The 26724-nt window shown below is 40.2% G+C and overlaps 1 protein-coding gene across 11 annotated transcripts in view; it reads right to left on the bottom strand.

Annotated features, from left to right (window-relative positions):
* Positions 1-26724, bottom strand: part of FAT3 (FAT atypical cadherin 3) — a 402929-nt gene that overhangs the window by 52989 nt on the left and 323216 nt on the right. For all 11 annotated transcript variants that reach the window (XM_039563113.1, XM_039563130.1, XM_039563138.1 and 8 more), the window contains 4 exons: positions 18268-18464; positions 17029-17182; positions 15962-16195; positions 1629-2018 (listed from right to left, as the gene is read on the bottom strand). In XM_039563113.1, coding sequence (XP_039419047.1) covers positions 1629-2018; positions 15962-16195; positions 17029-17182; positions 18268-18464 — 975 coding nt within the window. The remainder of the gene's footprint in view (positions 1-1628; positions 2019-15961; positions 16196-17028; positions 17183-18267; positions 18465-26724) is intronic.

Raw genomic sequence — 26724 nt, 5'->3', positions numbered from 1 at the left:
CTCCCTCTAGGATAGAAATGATCTGATTTCTAGTGTTCTTATAAACCTCCAACAATCAGTTTCCTAACCTTCTTAGGAAATGTATTTCAGGACTTTATAATCATGACAGGTAGGAATTCCTTCCTATCATTTAAGTAAAATAATTAAAACGTAATTTAAGTCCATTCGCAACTTCTTTTCTTATGACTGGGCACGAGTACAGTTTATTCCCCTCTTCTTCACAGCTACTTTCTACAGGCAGGAAAACTAACAGCATGTCTTCTCTTTTCTAGCTTAAAACAGCCTTAATTCCTTCAGTCTTTCCTCGTAAGTCACATTTTACAGACCTCAAGTCATTCATTCCTCTTAATCTTGTTTGGGCTCTTTCCAAACGAATTCTACCTTTCAGCATGACTTGCTGAAAGCAGGAGCCCTGAAGAGAAGCTTCCAAGTGGCTAGCAGAGAGTTCCCACTCTGATAAATGGTGTGAAGGACATTATTTTTCAAGCTCTGATCAGGCATGCTACATCTCCACTCTGCTGTCTAGAAACTGAGCTCCTGCCTCTAAACTGATAATAATGGAGCTGTCACACATTAGTGAATAATATATAGTTTTAGTTTTGTTTTTTTTTTTCCCTGTGTGATTAAGCTTCATTATGGGTTTTTATTGATTTATTTCCTTGGCTTCATTGTCAAATGTGAAGTTAAGTATCACTGCCTAGGCGTGTTTATGTTTAAATTTTGCTAGCACTAATCAACATGATGAAGATGACAGACAACACACAGTTATGTTAAGTCCCTCACATGAGAGGCAGCAGTCCCTGCAGAGTGGAGAGCCATTTTTGCACACAATTATAAAAATAACACAATGCATAATTTTGAGATTTTTCGTGTTACTGAGCTGCACTCGAACAAGTGTTTCAAAATCAAGACTGCTTTGCTCTCAGACTCTGGTGGCAGATTTGTACTGGGCATCCTGAATGCTATGAGAATAAGGGAATCCACTACAGGAAGCAGAGAAGAATGCTTACTGTTGATGGAATAAAAACTCAGTGAGGATAAAAAAATATATTCCACTAAGGTAATTCAGAGAAAATGAGACATTTACACCAAATATGACAGCTTTGCTTGGTATTTCTTAAAGAGAAGCAGTGGTGTATTTCTAAAATTTGTGATGTATAACCAAAAAGACCTCAGCCCAGGCCATGGCTGAAGTCAAAAAGACAAATCAGAGCAACCTAAGTCAAGGAAGCTGCATAAATGGCAATCACATGTTAGGACTGAATTGGTCCTAACAGGTCCTGGTAGCACTGTTTGATGCTTTCTAAGGGGCAGACAGTTGAGGCTGTACTGAGCTGCTAAGCAAATAAACATTGCAAGTGTTCAGAAGTGTTTTGCACAGTTTGGCTAATAGGTTGTCACACCTATATTGGCTTCAACAGACTTACTTGAGCTGGGGCAGCCGAGTGTGACCGTAATTGACATCACTCTCCAACCTAAAATTTCTTTTTAACCTGGTAGTTAATTACACAATGACAAACTGTGAGTCTCTGGCCTTGGGAACCTTTTGGTCCAAGAGCCTTCCCCAAAGCATGCATGTTTTTCTGATGCTTTCATTTAGCATTGCAAGTAATAGCCACTTTACAAACCTGTTTTTGAGTTAATCCTGAACTTCCCTTTCTCATTCCCTGACCTGATGAGATACGCAATCTCAGCATTTGTACCAATGTCTTGGCTTGTAGCAAAAACAGAGAGGACCTCGGTGCCAGGTGAGGTGTCTTCAGGTACTGTCACAAGATAATCTCTTCTTTCAAACACAGGGGGGTTGTCATTAATGTCTAGCACTGTAATGGTAACAGTGGCAAACGAGGATAAGGTCAGCACAATGCTTTGATCTGAAGCCTTTACAGTGATGTTATAGGAAGACTGAAGCTCTCTATCAAGTGGATGCTCCAAAATAATGATTCCTGATGACCGGTCAACTGAGAAGTAACCATCTGCAGAGTCTGACAAGGAATAGGTGACTTTTCTGTTCACGCCTGAAAAAGAAGCAAATGGGAAAATAATAACATGAAATAAAAGAAAAATCTCTTCCCATCTAATGGAAACCCTAAGCTAAATCTGCTATCACACTGAGTATTTCCAGTGGGGGTGGAGGTAGGAGTGCCTGTGGTACAATATTGCTGAAAGTTTGGGAGATCAGGACATGCTCTTCTCACATGACAAATCCCTACGGATAAGTTCCTTCCCTCATCATGATACTTTTTAAAAAAGATTTCTTTGCAGAACTGCTGTGTATTGAAACTCGAAAGCAGAATCCAGATATGGTCCTTGCCCAGAACAGCTTATAATTGAATTAGATGAGACAGGCAGAATGCTGAAATTGGAAATGCCTCAGAGCGCATCTTGAAGGAATAGAAATGTACATAAGGGGAAAATAAACCCACAGAAATACATCAGGTGGCACAGAATGTACTTGCTACCTGTGCTGCCATGATTCCACTGCTGAACAGAAAAATATTATCATAAAATGATACCTGTTAAACAAAAGCTGCATCAAAAAACTCCTTCCAGAATACGAACATTTTAAAAAGGAAAGTCCCTCAGTCTCCCAAACTGAGAGCAAAAATTGAGTTGTACAAAGATATCCCATGTTTTTAAAATCCTGCCCATCTTTCCCAATATAAAGCACTTATCCACCCGACTGCTGAATATGCAGATCCATGCTAAGGTCGTTGTCAGTAATAAGGCCTGAGGGGATGGTACTGACTTGGTTTCTGCACTACTGTGGGATAGCCATTTCAAATCTAATTAAAAGTGAACACAGATATAAGCTAATTCAACTCCCTTGATGCGAGTTGATTTTGTGATTTTGTCCTGGGTGCTTCAGTAAGAGATTATAACTAAAACACAAAGATCCACTAAAATGGAGAGTCTCTGTTTTTAACATCTTTCACTTGAGCATTTGCTGTTGTTTTTGTTGGAGAACAGACTTTACAAGCCTGACATTAATCATATGAACAAGAGCTACCAATCCCTCCTAGGCATATTTTGTTAATTTAAAATTTGTGACAGTATTATTCTGCTTTCCAGCAGCAAAGCATTGTAGAAATGTCTGATCAAAAGCAGCACAAATCACACTTGTTTTCTGCTTGATGTAGCAGGAGTTGAGCATCCACACAAGGGGGAGCTGGGAGACTCTTTGTTCAATCACACACACATAAAAGCTAGAGCAATTACAAAGTCCCAGTCCCTGCTTGAAGGGCGTTAGGAATTACTTTTTGGCTCTTCAGAGAATAAAGTTTTTATGCAGTGCTTGAGATACCAGAGTGTATTTAAAAGGTTCAAATGTCTTTAAAATATGGAACAAATTAAATGGCAATATTGCAATGAACCAGGCTGTTAGGTTTCTTGTGTTATTTTGTTTTGGTTTTTTAATCACAGCAGAGCCTCTCTATCCACTATGGTATCACAAATGTGAAAAATAAAAAGTCAAAGAAGTTTAGCAAAACAGCAAGGCAGTCAAGGAGGTGACTCTTGTCTTACAGATGAGGAACTGAGCTCCGCCCATGAACTTGCTGGAGATTCCTTCATGCTGAAACACATAGGCTCTGAATACCCTACAGCTGCTGCAGAGCACATTTACCCTTTCCCTTAGTCTCTTGATACACACATCCAAACACTCTGTCAGCTGACAGTCAACTCAACTGACAAACATGAAAAAGGAGTAAAGCCCTCTAGAAAGTGGAAGATTTTCAGGGTCTGAATGGTTGGAGGTGTCTACATTTCCAGCTGGGGAGGCTCTCCTTCAGCTAGACATCCTCCATGAACTTCCACTTACAAAAAAAGGACACACCCGACTATAACAATTAATGAGTTAGTAATTACAGATGATCCTCAGGGATGCTGGAAAATGGGATTTTTTTCCCCCCGATTCAGAGCATGCAGTTGAACACCCAACTTACTCAAGTTTTAACTGTAAAACTATTTAGTATTCTGCACCAGCCACTCTTGGTGCCTGCCAGTTTCTAAGCAGTATTAAACACTTCCCTGAGGCAGGGGCCTTAACACACACCTTCTACACATCTGTGACTGCAGGAGAGCTTTTAGCCCGGTTTGCACTTTTCTCTGGCACAAACTCCCCATTTGATACTCACTACAGCACACCTGGGCACAACACAGAAGATTCAGATACCACAGTCTTTAAGGGCACAAATGGCTAGAAAGGAGATGGCCAACCCAAGACTTGTGCCTTGAAACACCACCAAACTTCAGCAAGGGTATCTTGCAATGGGGAATGGGGAGAGAGAATTTGGTGCATGTGACACCATGGATGGTGAGTTTATGTACAGGATGTGATAACTCCAGTAAATGCAACCTGACATATAATCCAGCCCCTCTTCTTGTATTCTACTTCCTAAAAGGGATGTCCATGAATTAACAAAATATTAATAATGTTTTTGCAAGTTACTTCTAGTGATCCTACAATGGAGAAAAATCAGATATAGATTACGGTGTTCTGGTTGCTCACTCTAATATATGAGATTCTAAGGCAGAAACAGAGAAAGTAAAATCTTGACGGTAACTGCTCTTATTTTTGCTTCCTGGAAAATGAGAGAGGAATACAGAAGTTCCAGAGATGTATGTTATCTTGTACCAGTCTGGTATGATGAAGAGAACAATCTTATTTTTCCCACGGGATGTGAAAGAAAAGCTCTTACAGGTGAAAGCGCCATTTTATGCAAGGAGAGACAGATGATCACGTCAGAAGATCTGAGCTGGGATACAGGTACCAACCTTTGGTGGCTTTTGGCCCAAATGCTGAAAGGAGAAAAAAAGAAGGAGAAATACAGAGGGAGATCTTAGCCCCATGCTGACCCTCTCACAGAGTGTTTTGAGGGGTGGAATTAAATACTTGCTTCTTAGGGGTAAAATCAGTGAAAAACTGTGGCAGAAACAGTACTTTGAAGAAAGTGTTGAGTTACATCAATAGCTGTTTCCACTCAACTTTTCCACTCAGTTACTTCTCAAGGCTGGAAGAGAAATGGGCATGAGGCAAAGGGGAAGTAGGAAGCTATTTCTACTGAAATTCAAAATTCTTAAGTCCAGAGGCTACCCTCTCCTGACACACCAGCGGGTGTCAGTGGCATCCCTGCCACAGAGGTGATGGTAAATTCTGCTGTGACTATAGAAGAGATGCCTTCTGTGGAAACAACTGCTTCAATGCCATGGTTCTTGCACTGGTAAAGACAGCAATCCTCCCACACTGCTTGCCTACAGCTGTTGGGGGATTAATGTTTGCAAACTGTGTTGTGTCAACTCACTTACTCAAACTTCTCAGATTTCTAAGGTGCCAATCACGAACATGAGATATTTGAAGACAGAAAGCCTTTGCAGGAATCACTATTACAATACGAGGATTGCAGTACATTTTTTTTTAATAAATGAATAAGGTAGCAAATTTTCTATTTAGACTTGTATTAGCATATGATAGAATATTGCCCTTTGCCAAATCTCTGGTGTGAAGAGCTTGTGAAACATACACCCGCCTAGTACCTCAAATGCCATTCTTCAAATAGGCTTTTATTCTTGGTTTCTTCAGTACTAAAACAAAGGAGCACGCACTGAATGTCACATCATGACAGCTCCTATGTCATTACTACTTTAAATAGCATCAGGAATATATAATAACTTCACTTCATAATTCAAAAATATCAATACCCTTCTTGTATAAAGCACAGAATCACAGAATCATTCAGGTTGGAAAGGACCTTTGAGATCATCGATTAGCCAGCCCAGCGCTGTCAAGCTCACCACTAAACCACATCCCTGACTGTCACATCTGCACGTTTTAAATACTTTGCAAGACTGTAACTCAACCACTTCCTTGGGCAGCCTGTTCCAGTGCTTGACAATGCTTTCAGAGAAGAAATTTTTCCTGCTCTCCAGTCTAAACCTCCCATGGCTTAACTTGCTGCCATTCCTACTGTCCTATTGCTTGTTACTTTGGAAAAGAGGTTTCCTACTTCACTACAACCTTCCTTTAAGCTGCTGTAGAGAGAGAGAGAAGGTCCCCCCTGAGCCTCCCTTTCTCCAGAATAAACACCCCCAGCTCCCTCAGCTGCTCCTCACAGGACTTGTGCTCCAGCCCCTTCCCCAGCTCCGCTGCCCTTCTCTGGACACGCTCCAGCCCCTCGATGTCTTTCCTGTAGTGAGGGGCCCAGAACTGAACACAGGATTTGAGGTGCAACTCAACTGAAAATTGTGGAGTTATAACACATTTTGATCCAGACTGACACCAATTAAAAGGCTGAGCATTAACACAACAGACATAATCCCCAAATGACAGTAAGTTTCTGCAGTGGGCAATACCTTTATGCATCACACATAAAGTAAAAGTTACACATATTAAAGGCCACATATAGTGTTTCTCCTTCCTGTTTTAATCTGCCACCCTGAACTCATTATTTAATGTGTTTCTCCAAGTACAGCTAGACCACTCATTTTTGTTTATGTCTGAAAAATTATGATTAACTTTGTCATCTGCTCATTTTCATCTTGAAAACCTATGCAAAGAAAAGTAATAGCAAGTATTAAAAATAAACAAACAAGATGTAGACCAGAAAGCAAGCTGTAAAAAATTTATTTTTCATTTTAGCAGTATTTGCAAACATACAAAGCAAGCTATCTGATTATTGTGCTTCCTCTTGCCTCTTTTATGGTGTGATGATTAACACTGGTGTGTACCTATGACCTTTCCTGACTACCCAAATGTTAACCACAAGGCCAATTACTAGAAGATAAAAGTCCACAACTTTGTTAACAGCAAACAACACAAAAGATGAATTCTAAACCAGATTTTATAGTACTCTACTCCATCATTTTGAGATGAAAGAGAAATCTTGCCTGAAGTACCTTGTTGAACTGTAGAAGAATATATAGCCCCATAGGGAAGATATTTCAAGTGATTTTTACAACTTAAGCAGACAACCTGGCTGAGTTCAATCTATAACACCGCTACCAAGAGAGGCTTTCACTGGTTTTCCCTTTTCTGAGGGGAAAAAAGTAGCCTTAATACCAAAGGCCTTTATTCACACCACTGCTCCAATGGAGTCAGGGTACTATGGGATGAGGGCAGGGCAGAGCTGAAGATAATCAACCCCTTACTGAAGGGAAATACTGGACAGAAACGGGAGGCATAAACTGTTAGCAGTGTGATACCATCCGTGGGTGTCTCAAACCCTGCTTTCCATTTCAGCTGGGTCAGGTGTTGTCTTTTTTAGTGGGAGGTAGGGACTTGGATGGTTGGCTCATCCTCTGTCTCTTTCCTATCAGACATTTACATTTCCCTGGGTACTGGCCTACATCACTTGACATATATACTTGTTTTCTTCAGTGCTCCCGAGTCAATTTTCCTGAAGTCGGGATTTTGGCTATACCTGATTTAGGGTTACACATTGCAGCTGGCAACATAGAGAAACATAACCAGAAGCAGTGGAATGCACGTGTAGAGACAGATAAAAACCATATATACATATATAAAAGCATCACTAGAACCATCAAGGCTGAAAAAGACCTCTAAGATCATTGAGTCCAACTGTCGACCCAGCTCGAAACCGTGTCCTCAAGCAGCGCATCCACGCACATTTCGAACATTTCTAGGGGTAATAATTCCACCCTGGATAGCCTATTCTAAAGTCTGTGAAGAAATTTTTCCTAATATCCTATGTAAACCTTTCCTGGCAAAACTTAAGGCCATTTCTTCTTGTCCTTTCACTTGCTGCCTGGGAGATGAGACCAACCCTACCTCACTACAAGCTCCTTTCAGGTAGCTGTTAAGAGCAGGAAGGTTCCCTCTCAGTCTCCTTTTCTCCAGGCTAAAGAACTCCAGCTCCCCCAGCCACTCCTCATCAGACTCGTGCTCAAATAGTTTGTATTATATATATATACATATACACCATATTTATATAAACAGTTGTGCTCAAATTTGCCTCTGTGTATATATATATATATATATATAAATAAACATGCACACATACATATGTATGTTTCAGTGATCCAGTTTAAATACAGGGTTTATTCAGTCAACATAATCCAAGAGGTACAGTTTTTCATCTAGTTCTTTGCCTCTATGTTGTTACCAATGTCCTGGAAATCTCAAAAATTAAAGAAACTACTAGAAATGAGAGACTGTAAAGACAGCTGGAATCTTGAGAGGTCATCTAATTTATCCCTGCACAAAGACAAGATGGATGCAATTTATCCCCAAACACAGGCCTATCCTTTGATCAGGTACTTGCATAACCTCCCTGGATACACACCTCAGTGCCTCTCTTTTCTTACAACTAAAAATCTTGTTCTGACTTTTTGCCGAGATTGAATAAAATTAATAAAAGACAAGGGGAAAAAGGAAAGAACAAGGGTCAACTTCCTTCCCCAGAGCTACTTACCTGACAGCTAAAGACTGTTATACTTTATCATCTCAACTCTTTTTTCCCTGGCAGGCCCTCTCAACTGTTTCAGTATTTCCTGACTTTTCTTCCAGACTTGTGATCTTTTTTGTCAATCTTGTACATCTTCCTGGAAGATGTAGCCCACATCTTCTTGGAAGTGCTGTACCCAAAACAGCACAGCCTTTCAGGGCAGGATTTGCCAACACCAAATAAACAGAAAGAACTACTTCTATTTTCCAGCATTACTCTGGTTTACCCAACTCATTTGTATTTGCCTTTCTACACTATTAGGAAAGTATAAATACCTTCAGCCCATGGGTCACAGTGATACAACTGCATCTCTGCAGTTCTGCTGCCCAGTCAGTCACTACCCACACACCACCAGTGCGCTTGGTTTTCTTGCCTAAACACAGGATGTCATTTATCTTGATGACATTCACTGGGTTTTTCCATACTCCTTATCCAACTGTTAAACACCACAACTGCAGCTTCGACACTATCCAGGGAAACTTGCAGCACCACTCTGCTTTCTGACATTTAGCAATACAGTCCTTACGCCTACTTATGTGTTCAGGAATCAAAATAGGAGCCATGCTGCACCCAGCAGCTTTTGTAACTTACCCCTCCAGTGTAATGGTTATTACAAACTCCCCTGATAACAGTTTGGTGCAGACCATGTTTCCCTGGCTTGCACATAAAAATATTGTGCAGTACAATGTCAAATAAACTCACTAAACCTAAGCCATTAACACCCATAATGTTTATTTCTATATGGCTTCCTCACATGTTGCAGAAGAAAATAAGATTGGTTTGATGGCTGTCGGTTGCTGAGCACAAACTAGCTTTTAGTCATCTTGATACACACATCTCATTATTTTAATGCAAGGAGGGTGACTGCATTCCCCTGACTACCTACCAGAAGCTTTAAAAATCTGGCCCTCTGAGGGATTCAACAGGGTCATGCTGAATGTTTTGATAGAGGTTTTCTATCAAAATCCCCAGGTTTATTTACCTCCTAACAATAAGTCAGTCTAAACTGCAAAGAGCCTATTATTTTTTTACACAACAAACACCTTTCCAGAGAGAAGGAGTACAAGGGTACATCATCATGGACTATTACTATTCATTGAATAAGCTCTGAGGAACAGAGCCCAGAAGCAAGTCACTCACTAGGCTATAGAGCAATGCTCACTCATGCCTTTTGTGTGGGTTTTCTTTTTTTTTTTTCTTTGTTTGTTTTGGTTTGGTTTTTGGTTGATTGGTTGGTTGGTTTTTTCTTCCGTGGCTGATTCCTGAATTCTTTCTGAAAACAGCTTCAGTGACAGTGGAAAGGCTTCCCTACTTCACCTACACACCTTACTTCATGCAATGAGGTTTTGGATTGCTAGAGTAAAAGGGATTAATAATTCATATCTCCTTCATATCCTGCATTAGAGCCCTAACCCTGGTACTATTTTAAACGTCTGTGAGGCAACGATGTGGGTGAAGATATAGGAAGCACCATGTATATTTTAAAGAGACTGAGTCATCCTCTGTAAAGGATCTTGTAATATTTATCTTACAAAAACTCAGACAATACTCAAAAATGCCATCTAGCTGGCCTCATTGCCGAAGTTAACTACCTATTGGCTGCTGAGTTTTAGTAAATCTTCTGTCCTATTATCTCTGTTATTCATATTTTGATCCCTGCTTTCGTCTTTTTCAGATCCTGAATGCCCCAGAAGTTTTAGATCCCGTTTAAGGGATATGCCCAACATTAACAAACACGCAAAGCAAAGGTTTGCTGTGTACTGCGTTTGCCAGAAAATGCCAAAATCAGTATCTGCTTTAGCATTTCAATTATTTTGTTACTCACCATTACACATCATTCAGAGAGCTGCTCTCCAATCAAGCTATGACTGTCTTGCACTTCTCTCTGACGTTTTTGCAACCTCACCCAGCAACACTTTACATTTCCCCAAGCCCAGCTGTGAGGCAGCTGTGACTGCAACAGGCTCAGTTGCCCTAATTCCTTCAAGACCAAAGCCCACCATTGATAAGGCTGAAGTCTGTACTCTAGTTCCATGCATGTATTCTTGAAAGTGGTGACCCACTGAACAGCCTGAGCGATTTTTTTCTGTGCTGGGCTCACCAGCATCTTGATGCCACTTTCTAAAAACCAGTGATAAACCTCAGAGAACTATCGATATTCCCTGGTTGCTATTTCTGATAGATAGTTCATTTTTATTGCTTTAGTTGTTTCTCCTTTTTTTCTCATTGACACCAAGAGAGGACAGGAAGAAGATAAAATATGCTTGCTTCCCTCTTGGAGGTAGGTGCACTCTAAGCTGGACTGGCTGAAACCTGAAGGAGAAGTCATATTATCATTCTTCCCTAGAAAAGACATTTCTTATTTCCTGTGCACTTGACTTGTGAGCACACATGGTAGGGGCTCGGGCTTTTTTGGACAAAGCAAATATTTATTGAAACATCAAAATCAGTGAGGTCAAACCTTGCAGGAAAAATATCAGTTTTGTTACAGATTTCTTTGAAATCCAAGATAAAATTTTCCATCAGAAGCTGAAAGAAAATGTCACTCCTGTCACCCCAGTTTGCCAGTTTCCCCATCTATTCTTGGTGGAGAAGTTTGGGTTTCAGAAGCAGAAGTCTCCTCCTAAGAAGGTCAAACAACTTCCCCCAGAAGGGCTGAGTCTCTTCTGCTGAGGCTTTTCCACCTTTTGCAAAAAGGTGAATAATTAGCTCCCCGCACCAAGAATCAGACTGATTAGAGACTTGATTGATTTAAACTCTCCAGATTAAACACAAATAAACTAATCAGGTGACAACAGTGTTGTTATCAGGGGGCCGGGGGTGGGCAACCCGGTGTGCCACGACCTTCCTAGAGAGAGCATCCTGCAAAGAACAACTCTTCCAGGGGTGCTGACCGGCTTCCCTGGGCAACAAGTGATTTCAGGAAGTCTAGCGATTTCTCAGCTACAAGTGATTCCAGCTCCTGTGATTCAGCCCTTTGTGACATCACCCAAGAAAAACTTGGGGACAGAGAGACAGGAGCCTTGCATAGCAGTTCCACAGAGGTAGCTTTCATTGTCCAGCAGCCCCTGTGAAGGGAAGGCCAGGGACAAAGGCTCCCTCCTGAAGGGCAGAAACAGGGGGCTTTTATGGGAAAGGCAGGGGGTAGGGTAGAAACCAATTAACCAACCGGTACAGGCTATTACCATATAGAAACAAGGCATGCTGGGAGTGGTTCACTTTGTCACCATGACCCAGAGGAAGGTTGCTTATCTCTAGGGAAGGTCGTCTTGCCCTGAGGCCTCTCTCCTCCAAGGGAGTGCAGAGGGCTCTTGTGCCAAGGGCTCACAGCCCTCCACGCAACAGAGTCCTTCTCATAAACCCTGGTCCAAATAATATTTAACTCTATACAACTGCTTAAAGAACACAATCAAACTCAACCACAACTAACCCATATAACCTGGCTGTATAAACATATCTCTGGGAGGGTCTCAGATCCTACCCTGGCTTCCTGAATTAGGTTTTCAACACCCATTTTTTCTCCCACACCCACCTAAGTACCAAAGCTTCAAATGCTAAGAACAAAGAACAGAAATGCAGGCTCACCATTCAAATCTACTGACCCCCAAACTACCTGCATGTTTCTTTCAGAATTGCTGAATAAACCTTAGACCATTCTGCTCACAAGGCTACAAGCCCCGCAGAAGCTGGGACACATTTAAAACTCCGGGCAACCTACACACAAAAGCAAGAAAACACTTTGAATAAAGTAGCACATTGCTTATTGTTTTTCTAGGTTGCATTACTCAGTGCTATTAAATCTGCTGTAAGATATGGGAGGGTATTTCCCCAAACTACACTTTCTTTTAACGTACAACAGATCATGGTGAGGATGTTACACTGTTTTCTGTATTCACAATGCAGGTCTCTGGTTATTCCCAGAGGACCTCCAGGATGCTCACGCTGCACAGCACTCAATCCTTGGAGAACAGCATTCTCTATCCTTGGAGGTAGCCAAAAGTCATCTGGACTGAGTCCTAGATAATCTGCTGTAGGTGTCCTGCTTGAGTGGGGTGGTTGGACAAGATGCCTGCTATTCAAGGAAGAAGCAGATCAGTCTCATCAGTGACTCTGAGAAGCTCCTAGATTTGCCCTCCCAAACCAAAACATGGATACCAGATGGCTCTAGCAGAATGCACGTTACCACAGCTCCTGTGTGATGCATGGGCATGGGCCCTGGGCTGGGGAAGGGCTTTGGGGGTGAGGGGCAGCTGAACACAGAGCAGGGCAGTCGGCACACTGCCATGAACTCTGCAACCAAATAAAGGCCACTCCTGCCAATTTTTTACCTACATGCCTGTGTTCTCCTGCCTGTTGGCTGCACGCAATATAAGCAAGGTGCTGGCTCCAAGATTGCCCAGTCCATCTGTACTGGCTGGTTGTGCAGGGAATGGGGAGGATCTGCCTGATGACTACCAGCCATGGCTTTAAACACAGGCTAATGCAGTGGCAGGCAAGACAGAGCTGCCTGACAAGGCTATTCCCATTTTGAGCAGAATTAGAACCTCATACTCATCATAAACCCAGAAAAAAAAAAATCAATCGGTCAGTGAAATCACTAAACTGACTACAGATCTGGACGGCTGATCTGATGCCCCAGTGGTGATGAAGAAGACTGCAGAAGGATGGATAATGCACTGTTCATTTTTAGTGCAGTAAGTGCTCATGCCTTTGGTAGACTACACCATCAATCATCCTGGAAACAGGCCTGAGCACGGAGGTCATTCACAAAGCACAGCATCTGCAAGTGAGGCAGGATTTAACCATCGCTTAAAGCACTGCTGAGCTTGGATGAGGCTGTCATTCATTCTTGCACTGTGTGAGCGAGGCCACAACTCACTGTGCATGCAGAAAAGACAAGCAGCACTGGAAATGAGTATGTGCCTGCAGCTCAGGTTTGGGCTCCACGTTTATTCTGAAGTTTATCAAATTTTTAACATCATACTTGCCACAAAGTCCCATGTAGTTTTCCTCAGAGTTGCTGCCCTAGCACGACCCTAATTCCTTTGAAACAGGGTGATATTGTAGTTGTCTGATGGGTTTGCTCAGGTAATTACACCTCGGAATTCACTCCAGCTCTTCTTGTGCCTTAATTTGAACAAAATGGAGTAATTTTAGCACTTTGCTTTGGAGACAGTGGGAGGTGAAAAATTCACTGCTTCCTGTGAACCTCTTGAAAAAATGTAAAACCAGCATTTTGCTTTCATTTCTTAGTTTGAACATTTCCAAACCTGCTGGTGGTGAGTAAGTAGCAAATACCATATTGTGGAAATATCAAAAATTTCCAATCGCAGCAGTATGGGAGAAAGGATTGTTTTCAATTAAAACTACTAAAATATCCTAACAAATAGACTTATGTATATTCTCTCTTCTTCAGGAGACCATGTAATTTAAGATCCCCAGCTGTATGTAGAGGTTATGGAAAATAAACTTGTGTGCTACTAAACAGTTAAAGCTGTTTTCTTCTGTTAAACACTGAAGAAGGATCACAATTCTCCCTCAGTGTGTCCAGCTGGTACAATTCTCCCTCAGTGTGTCCAGTTTCTAAGTATGTATCCAAATTATAAATATATTAAACAGAAATTTATGGTTCAGTCCTGTAATTTCACAGGATATTATGAGATCAGAAACTTCAATAGATATCAAAGGCACAAGGCAGATATAACACTATTTTTCTCATAACTGGAAATTGTTGTAATTATCCAACAGTGCCCAACCACAGTATTTTCAGGATTCTGTTAAAACTGTGTTTAGTTGTGGACCACGAAGGGACTTCTCTCAAGTTTTCTCTCAATGGCTTCAATTTTCATGCTCCTGTCCTTATACTACATGGCCCTTCAAGCCCAAAGCAGAGCGGGCAAATTCTAAGACTGATCGCAAGATGTTTCCTAGATGTTAAAAATTTATTTGTATAATGATTACTGCCTCCACTGATCTTTTCAGGGTAACACTGCAAACCGCCTTAGAGGAATATCACAGCCCATCAGGAATATCAATAATATATTTTTCTCTCATGGGAACATTACTCTGCCTGAACTCATTCATTATCTAGCAATAGGGAATCAGTGATTTTAGTAGGGACTAACAGAACAGTAATTAGAACAAAATCCAGTTTTACGGACTTTTAAAAAGTCACTCTCTAATGATACAATGTATGGTTTGATTTTCAGGTCTAAGCATTAAGGAAGTACACAGCCCCTTCTCATTCATGTGCATCCCTCCATTTAACTTCTCTAGTTTCAGAAGGAGGGTACAGCAACTAGCTCATGGTTTGTGGTTTTTTTTTCTTTACTAACCATCTTATTATGTAAAGTTGGTGCTAGCAAGAACTTTTATTGACAACTTTTTATTTTAATTGTGTCCCCTCTCTTCTTGAATGTCATCTCACCTACAAGAAAAATGGTAATTAATACAACAGTGGAAAATAACAACACTGTCTCTTCAGATGGTTCAGTAGTTTACCACCAGTAATTGGCTTTTCACTGCAGGACAGTATCATAATTTTAATAGTGAGTTTTCAACCACGGCATATAATGCAGCTCTTCATAGATACATTAATGAATGTTTGCTTCTCCTTTATGAATTCCTGTATATCCAAACTATCAGCCTCACGAATAACTGAGACTTCCAGCATGCACTGTACTTGGAAAAAAAAAATATTTTTTTTTCATTGAATGATCTGCTTATTACGTGAAACTACTCAGGCCATTGTTTTTACAAAACATCTCCAAAACACAGGAAGAAAAAAAAAAAAACCCACACTAAGGGATTTATTTATTTCAACTCAAGTGAATGACCTAAAAAATTTTCTAATATTCAGTAGGTTTTACCGCTGTATTATGCAAAAAGACCCCCCCTTTAAATATTTATAATTGGGCCCAGATTTCAAGGCTAAGATATTCATATAATAAACTATTACACTTTCAAAGAATGTGCAGTTAAATAACCAGAACATTTATAATGTACATTCCCAGTGTACAATAGTTTTATGCTAAAGTAACCAGCTGGAACAAATGGGAGCTATTGCAGTATAAAATTCTAGAAAAGCTGTGATTAATCAGGTATAGGTCCCTGTGGCATGTAACTATATTATTTGCATAAATAGAGGCATGGGTATTGAAAATCATGGCTCAAGAAAAGAGGTGAGACCACTGAAGGAAGGAAGAAAGTCACAATTTAGCCCCCAAACAATCATTTTCCCCTAAACATAGCTATTGCTGATCAAGAGAAGACTACATGCTTCTGTGGCTGCTGCAATGCTTCTCTATTTGTAACACCATTATGTCAAGCTCAGACACAATCATTTTGATGTAAAGAAAGAGAAAGAAATGGGGAGGATAAAGAAGCAGGAGGAGGAGAAAATGAAATTTAGCAACAGTAAAATGAATCTGCATAGTAATTCCAACAACCCACGGAGTTTTCATGAACATCAATTATTTTTTGCAATGCTGTCCACTTACCGACATCAGGATCAGTTGCTTGGACTCTTGTTAGCAAAGCTTTAGTGGCTGTGTTCTCATAAACACAAGCTGTGTAGTGGTCAGATGAAAACACTGGTGGATTATCATTAACATCTTCTAAAATAAGATGGATTTCTGACTGGCAAAACCTGCCACCACCATCAGTGGCTCGGGCAACCAAGTTGTAGGCAGGGATTTTCTCTCGGTCGAGAGGGGCCAAAGATTTCAGCTCACCTGAAATTGTTTAAAAGCAGCAGCTATCATTATTACTGCAGCAACATCACTAATTCTAGACAGCCTAAGTGTCTCAAAATCATGTGTTTCCCAGAAATAGGAAAGAGAAACAAAACCAACATTGCTTATTCCAATGAATGGATTAAAAACTCACAGTAGCATCAGTTTCCCTTCCTCTTTACCCAAAAAAGTGAGGTGCCATATGAGTGCAGGGATGACAAGCCATTCATGGTGGCTTTACAGCAGCCTACAGCTTTACCCGTATGAACGCCACCATGTTTTTCCAAGTCTCTCTCAAGATTTATAGACTCCTAGACACAGAAACACATCCTTTTTAGCAGTACCTGCTGTGATATGACAAAGGGGAATGATTTTAAATTAAAAGAGGGTAGATTTAGATTAGATATAAGGAAAAAAATTTTTATGATTAGGGTGGTGAAAAACTGGCACAGGTTGCCCAAGAAACTTTTAACTGGATGGGTCTCTGACCAACATGATCTATTTGAAGATGACTCTGCATATGGCAAGGGAGTTGGCCTAGATGACCATCAAAGTTCTCTTCCAGCCCAAAATATCCTGTGGTTCTATGATAAATCTCTGATCTAACTTGAAGTCTGCAGGGAAACAAAAGGATCAATATCCATTGTTCTAGTTATAACAACCAACTTGACCAACAAAGACATCGCTCTTTCTCCCTCCACCATTCAAATGCTCACCCACACCTGCCAAAACTGGAACGACCACCTGAAAGCCAAGTGTAACCTAAGTAAGGAAACCAGCACTCAGATGTTGAGGGATTAAGGCTATTCAGAAACATCTGGTTGTCATCTTACCATTTTCTGGATCTAAGAAAAACTTATTGTTCCCAGAACCATATAGAGAATAGCGAATTTCACCATTGGACCCAATGTCAGCATCTTTAGCGCTGATTTTAAGAATTACTTTGTTTGATGGAATGTCTTCAGGAAACAATGCTGTGTATGCAACCTAGAGTCAAAAACAAGACAGGTAAGCTATGCTGTAGCAGTATTTTACAGTCTTTGTACAACCTTTTTTTAAAAACTACTTGTAGTGCATCTTTCTATACAGGAAACAATTTTCCTTTACACAACACATTCCTAGAAATTCAAATCACTGTTAAGCTTTGAGGTGTCACAGAAACAATGCCAAATTATGACTCTGAATAGAGCTCATCTTAGGTGTTTAATGTGATACGATTTTGTATCTTCTATTTATTCCTTGACACCCATGAAATGAAAATTTTGATGAGTGTGCTAACAGAAACAACTGTTTTTATCACCTCATCCAGTGGTTTTGAGGAAAATACAGATTGTGATTCCCCAGAGTAGTAGAACAGTTCTTGCAATGACAGTAATCCATCAGTGAGTGATAATGTAACGAAGGGAATTACACGAGTATATGCATGCACACACACACACACACACACACACACACACAAATATATATTTATTTTCTGTGAGTAGTACCAGTAAGGAACTCTGGGTTTTATCATGTCTTTTCTTTCACACAGACCTTTCTATTGCACTAACATCAATTCCCCAGATTGCCTTTCCACAGAATACACGACAGCTAGCACTCTGAAAGCTGTGGTCAGGCCACACTGAATGCATTCCTGACAACAGGACAGCAAGCTACATTCTTCTGCCTTTTCCACTGGATGTCTGGCATCTGGAAAGTGGAGGAAAGCTGGACTTTAAACTAGACTGATGACATTTCCACTTGGGTTATGAAGGGAGAGCACCTTCTTTTCTGCTGGGAAGGAGTAGCTGCCCAACGCCACCTCACAACCCATCATTTGTTGTAAAGCCAACTAAGGCCACTGTACACAAGACTCCTTTGCAAGCTTTGTAAGATCCTTCAATCTTGGCTTCACAGGAATGCTTTATCCTATTTCTCTCCCAGATCACTGCACGTTCTTCAACTAAGACCATAAGGATGAAAATCAGCATTGCCTACGAATACTTTGGATACTTGCACACAGCAAGAGACACCCATAGGGAAAGCATCACTCCCAACACGGCGGCCGATTGCCGTGGGTGGTGTTAACTCACCTGTTCACAAACTGGATTATTATCATTAACATCAGTGACAGTCACTTCCACAGCAGCCTGGGTCACAAAGAGGCCATCTGTGGCAGTGATGTTCAGATAATAAATGTCTTGCTCTTCCCGATCCAGAGGCCTTTTAACATAAACCTTCCACTCATTCTGAACCAGCCCCAGAGCGAACTTCCCTTTGGGATTCCCTCCTGCAACAAGACAAGCAACACACAATGAGCTGTGGTGTCCCTTCAGAGTTCCCACTGGGTTTAAACACAGAGACACATTGCAGAGGACCTGAACTAAGCAGCCATAATTTCTTTCACAGCCTTTGGTGCTTCCAAACTTGCAGACTCAGGAAATCTGTAATGAAATTACACTCCCTGTGTTTACTGCCCCCTGAATGCCCTGTATGAAAGTGAACCGATAACTTTCAGTGGAAAAAAAATCCATTTAGCAGAGCTGAAGATGATCTCTTGTTCAGTTCCCCGTAAGGGTAATCAAATTCACACTGTGAACAATCAATAGTCCTCTCGGGCTGGTACAATTGTCTTTCCACTTACTCTCGGGAGAGGATGTAATACACCGTAGCTCTTGTTACCAAGACAAGTTCATTAGCTGTTGATTATGCAATCAAGGACTGGAAGTGGGTTCTATTAAGAAATCCTCTAATGAAAGCTTTATCGTACAGCTGCGCCATTCTTGCGCTTATTAAAATTCTAGTTTTTAAAACAGTTTATATGACACAGGGAGACACATTAGTATTAAATAGTCCTAACAAGAGGTCATTTGAGGAACAGTTGGAAGATAAACAGTGCAAATAGACCAAATGCATCCAAGAGTGAAAGCTGGTGAAAGGCGTGCAGGAGATAAAGCAGAAGAGTTTTTTACCGTGCCGTAACAGTGACACTGAAACCGGCAATGTTGCTCTTCCACATCATTAAATTGCCTGGTTACAAAAAGAGGCTGGGAAAGTTTTGGTCCACATCGTCCTCAGGAGAGAAGGAAGGAAGAAAGGAAGGAAGGAAGGACGGACATGTCACATGCAGAAGCATGCCATAATTAAGGCAGGCACAGTCATTAATGCTTCCAACAGTATTTACTCTTTTATCGGAAATGGTACAGTCTCCTGCCTGGTACATGAAGAGAACACCTTCAATCACTTTTCTCTGAGTCTGATACAAACCTCCTGTCAAACCAGACAGTAAAATCTTTTAAACCAATGTTATGACTTAACTGTGCTAGTCAGCTCAGACCCACACAGCTGCTTGCTCATTTCCTCCCCAGTGGGAATGGGAAGAGAATCTGAAGGATAAAAGTAAGAAAACTCATGGGACAAAGACAGTTTAATGGGTAAAGCAAAAGCTCTGTGTATAAGAAAAAAAAAAAAAGGAATTCATGGCAGGTGTTCAGGCATCTCCAGGAACGCAGGGCTGTGTCACCCTGAAAGTTACTTGGGAAAAAAAATGCCATTAACTCTGAACATCTCCCTTCCTCCTTCTTCCCTCAGCTTTTATATGCTGAGCATGATGCCATATGGTGTGGAATATCCCTGTGGTCAGCTGGGATCAGCTGTCCCAGCTGTGTCTCCTCCCAAATCCTTGTGCACCTCCAGCCTCCTCACTGGGATGAGGAGCAGAAAAGGCCTTGACTCTGTGTAAGCTCTGCTCAGCAGTGACTAAAACATCCCTGTGACATCACAAATCCAAATCATGGCTTCATAGCAGATTCTACTTAGAAAATTAATTCTACCCCAGCCAAAGCCAGTAAAGCCAACTACCCAGTCTTCTGTGCCCAGCTTGGTCTGCAAAAACATATCTGCACATTTAAAAATTTAGGATAGAGCACTGTAGTCACAGCAAACTCCTGTGCTACAGAAACTGAGTGAGGACATATTAAAAAGCACCATGATGCTCCACTGAGTTAACTGTAACTGCAGCTAACCCACTACTATCTCTTTGCCCACCATATTAAGCTTTCTCCTATGCTCTCCTTACAGGAATTCAATTTCAGAACTACTTTTGATGTTGCTCATGTTCAAAAGTATTAAACCATTAAGGGAACGCTTATTCTTTCTTGTTACACATTCAAGAATGTCAAACATGCTAGTGTGCATTTGCTTACAAATTAATCAGGGTTCTGACATGTGTCATGGGATCTGTACAAGCTGGACGGAAATACCAGGTTCTTGAACATTCCCCTCTAGTATTGGCACTGAATGACTGCATAAGTAAGTAGTAAAAAAAAAAAAAAAAAAAATCCAAGGCTCAATTTATTTGTGTTGACTCTGTTGTCAGGCAATTAGTGTCTCTGATGTTGCTTCTGTTGTCACAATTCTTCAGTTCTCAGGGACCTTTTTGGCAAAATAACAATGCAGAGGAGGTCTGAACGGGAAGCTGAGCTTAAAACCAACCAGAAAAGCCTAATGTCACTCCCAATTAAAAAATATATAAAAATGCAACATCTTGGTGCAATTCGACAGTAAAGATGAACACACCGTCCAACCAGGATCCATTACAATTGCCACAAGGGGATGTTTCTCATTTGTGGGGACAGAATTTGGTCTGCAATCCCCTCAAATGTCAAAGGTGGTCCATGCAGCTTTGGAAAGCTTTCCTTGCTAATGCCTAATGCAAAAATGGTAAAAGAACATAAGAGTAGGGAGAAAAGATTTGCTGAGTAATATACATCTGATTGTAATGACAAATTTGCAGCTTGGAATTTTGGACAAAGGTTTTCTGCAGCTCTCCTTTTACCTGGTGCTGCTGCAGGAGCAGCCTTAAGACAATTGGATCAATCGGGCTGCTGGCTAAGTAAGAACTCTCGTGCTGTCTCTCTCGCACTGAGCGATATGTTAACTGATGTTCAGAGTGTGAGACAGGCGACTCTGGAAAACAGAGCAGCAATTGATTATCTTCTATTAGTGCATGGACATGGATGTGAAGAATTTGAAGGTATGTGTTGTATGAATTTGTCGGATCATTCAGAATCCATCCATGAAAGTATACAGCAATTAGAGGATGGAATTGCTAAACTTGGAGAAGAAAGTGGATCTTTGCTGAACAATTCGTTCAATTGGTCTGACCTTACACCCTCAGGAGAAAAATTTTCAAGATAGGTTTGTATGTATTGATTATTGTTGTAGTTCTTTTAGTATGTGTGCCTTGTATACTTCCTTGTGCTGGATGAGCCGTGGACAAAGCTGTCAAAGAAGTGTTTTTGGTTCAAACAGGAGGGGGAGATGTGGGAACCTAGAATGCAGAGAATATTTCTCTGACTGTTTTGAAAGGTTTTACCCCCCTGGACAGTACTGGTTTTGACCTTTGTCCATGGGAAAATTTGCCTAGCCTCTGGGAAGAATTTGAATCTACAATGGTGTGAATTAGGTGATAGAATACTATGTGAGATTATCACAGGGTGAAAAATTTAGAGTTTTTAGGTCTATTTGCATAGTAAATAGATAGAAGTAGAAAACCTCAAAATGGAGGACACGTTGTAGTTAAAAGCTTCTTTCTCCTTCTTCACTAACTCCATATTTTGCAGCAAAAGTGGTTTGGGATGATTGGATACAGAATTCCGCAGTTCCTGTCTACGTGATTTAGGAACTTGTTGGACATTGGTAAAAAAGTGAAAATATCTTGCGTTTTAAGCTTTCATTGGGTAATTTACCTTTAAAAAGGCTGTGAGATCTTGGTAAGTTGTCTTCTTGCTGCATTCTCTGCTCTGTGCTATGTCTAGGCCATGCCAGTGGCTTGTACTCTTTAGATAAGAACTAATAAACACCTATCTGGAGACTGAGAAGCATGAAGTCCCATTCACCTCCTTTTTTCTCCTGGCAAAAATCTGAACATCTCCCCCATCAGGGAAGGCAACAATTAATGACGCGGACAGCGTTACATTCCATACCTTCTTTCCACATCAAAAAGCAGAAAAGAGGTCACAGGTTCTAATCTATGCCTTGTTCATTAGCTACCAGTGACAAGATAGACTGGTTTCTATTTAATATGAAAACTAAGTCAGTTGAGTCAGGCTGAGCAAATCTTTCTTGTTAAGAGTCACCATTTGTGCTAGCTGTGACTGTGCCAAAAAAAGCAAGTTGTAATGAATAAGATTTCCAGAAAATTAGTCAGATAGGCATTATAATTATAAAAGGCTTTTGAATCCTACAGAGCACTAAATTCATGTATCAGATACAGATATTCTCTGTTGATAGAAAACCATCCTTTTTGATCAGAAAACCAAGCAGTTTTCCCACTGGTTTCTATGACAGTCTGGAATAATCACCAGAGGACACATTGTTTAATCTGTTGTTGTCATATAAACACACATTTCTTCTAAAGAGGGTTACACAGAGTGTTGATGTGTACAACTGGCCACATCTGAATACAATCCAAGGAAATGAGAATCTGTCCACTGACTTGAGTCTGAATGTGACTTCAAAGAAGGCAGACCCCTGCTGATTGACACTAAATTCCCTCTATTCAGTTCAATGCCAGCAGAAAAAAAGCTTAACTCTCCTTCATAAAACGCTGTAATCTTGTCATAGTGAGTTTAATGTTGTAAACCATTAATAAAAATAGACTTATATATTCTTAATTTGCTTCATTATATTAATCAGGGCTTTTCTTCATATTACTCCTTTTGCAAAAGGAAATGATTAACTGTCCTGACCAACAGGAAGCAACACACTCAAGGTATGGACATCCCATTGCAAAGAAAAGAGGAAAGGTAAAATCTAATTAAAATTAGCTGGTGGCTTTTATGGTTAGCAGTAACACTACCGTGGAGCAATTTTAAAATTATTGTTGCTTTGTTGCTAATGGAACAGCTTTAAAATCATACCTAGGAATTTGGGGAATATGTATAAAGAAATGGTCCTTGGGATGTCTTTTCTTCCCTTTTACTCCAGCAGAAAAGAATCAATCTGAATGACCAAGAAACCTGTGCAATAAGCAGGAGAAGTGGTTTATCTGCATGTCTTTTTCACTAGCACTTTTTTTTTTTTTTTAACTTCTCAGGACTGGCTCTATACTTTATTGATGGAAGGCAAAGGTGGACTATAATGTGTAAGAAAAATAATGAGATATAAAACTAAAATACCATCAAGGAAATATTTTTAAAAATGGAAAGGGAAAAAAATCCACACTGTGGCCCAGGAAACCATTTCCTACGACTTATACATATGTCTTGATGCAGATCTCATTCTGCAGTGATTAATTAACTTTTTCACTAATATATGCAAGCAGATTCAGTTTCCTAGGGGCATTCTAATTAATTAGTTTTTCACTCTGAATAATGTAGCTTTTCTAAACGGAAGCCTCCTGACTACATGTATTAATGGATTCTTTAAAATCTTTTGGCAGTTTTCTTATGTTCTACTTTGAATGTCACAACAGTGAAGTGCTAGCTACAAAAAACACTCCAGTAACTTTTTAGAAAGGCTTTGAGGCTAAAAGAATCAGCAGTATCTTTTATCTTTTGTTACTTGGAAGTTTAAATAATGCTCTCCCTCCCTCCCTCCCTAGTCAGCAAATAGTACAAAGCCAAATCAAGCTCAAGTTTAAGTAAAGAAAGAAAACAGCCAGATACAAATGAAATGCAGAGACACAGTGATCCAAAATAAACAAATCCTGACACACATCATTACTAAAGCACACACAGAGGCCATTATAGCAGCTAAAAGGGAATGGAAAACTAGAAGCCAACAGCATCAGTTTTCACTGCAATGCCCCCATCTGGGAGGGGGAACTGAATATTTACTAACTCATTTATTTAGCTTCTGTCTTACATTTATGCATTTATTTAGGTACTTTCAATTCCCCGTTAGAACTCTAGGCATTTGCATCACACAAAATCAATAGGTTTATCCTCCACTCCCAGTTTAAGACGCTGCATGTTTACTGAGCTTCTGAAATGGCAAATCCAATCCTCTTAGCTTTACTACCATAAAATTGCAATGGCAACACAAGGCCTTCCCACATGCTGAAACATCCACTTCTCCACAACTCCAGTATCTCAAATATATGACAAAAACTAACAAAAGCCACACCTTTGCTCATACTGGGCTATCAACCCAGCAAATAACCTGCTCTATACAATACCACTTCTTTCTTCCAAAACACACTGTTCATCTTCCTTGTATTCAGCTGAACCAAGCTTAAAGACAATTGACTCCCTAGCTTTATGTGCCTGATGAAGCCTGATTAACCTCACTGAGGAACACAAAACACTTTACCATACCAATGTCTTGGCAGCTGACATTTTTCTGGTGGCTTTTCATGGTTTGCCACTCTTAAAACTCAGTAATATCTGGCTGGGTGTAGGTTGGCTAGACATCAGAAGAGCCCTGGTTTTAGGCAAACTGCCTCAAATGACATAGGCAATGACCTCAAATGAGCCTTCAAAGAAAACTACTGTGCTTCCTAAGTGCATTTGTGCCATCTGCACTTCCTATTGATTTTCTATTAAGATTTATGTTTAGTGCTTTTGCTTTGTGAACATCTACAGCTGCTATTGAACTACAAGAAACAAAGGGTAAGTGCAAAATTTTTTTCCCTCACCATCAAATGCAAATGAAAGTGGATTTGAAAATGGCAACTACTTGCCAGTAATCATGGAAAAAATCATAAACTGAAGGAATCCAAGCAGAATATTTATTTATCCACCAGAATGTATCTACCCCTTTTCAAGATTGACCAGAAGACTGCAACAGGCACTTGTATTTCTCAAAAGAGCACAAAGGACTCTTCAGTGATCACATCTGACCCAGAATGTTTATTTCTCTTATCTTCTAAATGATGATTTCTTCCATCTGTCTTCTGTGTGCTACTTTTCTCCAGATGCATTTTCACAAAGCTGTTTTTTGGTGGATCCAAATGACAGTCTCATAATTTGTTTTCTTCTTCCCTTTTGTTAATTTACCATTTTTTCCTCAGAGTTTACTGTATTCACAGAAGTTTTTATGAATCAAAATGCCTCCAGAAAGCCACAGCTTTTGAATAACCATCTAGCTAATCTGATTCCATGAAATACTCAAGAGCACTTCCTCAGATCAACTTGAGGTAAAGTGTGAATAGACTATTTTGTGAGTGAAACTGTATTTTAACATGTTTTGACAATTTAATCAAAAGAACCTAATTTCTTCTTGTGCATTTCCCAAGCTCAAATGATATATTCAAAGGAAGTGGAGTTTCTGAGACCATGTGCTTTAGTAACTGTACAGTAGGAATTAAAGAAAGTTTCAGGCTTTGACATCTAATGTTTTCAGAAGCTAATAGAACAGCAAAATATCTGTCATATTTGAACTGTGATACAAACTAAGGTACATAATTATCTGTAATTTTTGAGTCACATCTGACAGTTGTTATTCAAAAGTCCAGTTTTTGCTAAATTAACAGCACAGGTATGTGAAGAAAAAACACTATGTAACTAAAGGCATAATTCATTATAAGAGATGACTGCCAGACTTCAGAACAAAGCCAATGATCACAGTGCACTAACATATATTTGTTACAAACATAAGGGTTCTCATTTCCCGTAGTACTTCCTACACTGGGATTCCCAAACTCCTTCAAATATCCCAAAATCTCTAGTATGAGGCACTACTTATTTACTTTTACATATGTGGGAACTAGGTCACCAGCAGCTAAAGCACCTTGCCCAAAGCCTCTAAATCCTGACAATTTCCCCACAGGACTACTTTTGCCCCCACTTCTAATACCCTACAGCACATTACACTGTAAACACATAGTCTTTGCAAACCTTTAAAGTGAATGAAAAATTGCAAGTTACAATTAATCAACGAATTCCTGGTTGCTTTGAAAATGATGCTACTTCTGATGTGTAACACAGGCAGTCTGTGCCTAACTGGAGTGTCACACCTCTCCCTACACACTATCCCACAGCCATTTTCATTTTGATAGCTAACAAAGGGGTAGGAGCCTTGCCCTCCAGAGCAAAATACACAAACTATTTTCCCATTAGTTAAGTCATTTTTGCCCACAGCCTGCTTCCGATATGTGGTCTTATATATGTCAAATCCCATCCAGTGAGAAAAATGTGAATTTTTCCAATAATTTGGTTATTACTAGGTAGTTAATACGAGCTCTTGAATTGCTAAGGTTGGGGGAAGTGACAAAATTGTTCCCTAACAAAATCTATTGGACAATGCAAGATGGAGGCAGAAAAATAACTGCAGCACTCATCACTCATAACATACTTACACAAAAGCCAGGCTGAATCTAGGAGAAAAGAATGATAATAAATATTACACAATAGGAAAGAGCAACGTTACTATGCTTTGAAAAATGTGTGAGTAATGTAATCAAAATTGCCTTATGCTGTATGTAACAATGCATGGCAGCTAACCAGTGCTTCTAAGTATATTACTATTTCCCTGGCCAGAAATCTGTGCTGGTAAGAAATGGCATCCTCTCACTCCATAATGTAAAATCAATCCATGTCACCCTC

Source organism: Corvus cornix, chromosome 1, assembly GCF_000738735.6.
Source record: "Corvus cornix cornix isolate S_Up_H32 chromosome 1, ASM73873v5, whole genome shotgun sequence".
In the NCBI taxonomy this organism is placed as follows: domain Eukaryota; kingdom Metazoa; phylum Chordata; class Aves; order Passeriformes; family Corvidae; genus Corvus; species Corvus cornix.
Note: the sequence above shows the minus strand (reverse complement) of the source record. Positions and strands in the feature narration are given on the sequence as shown.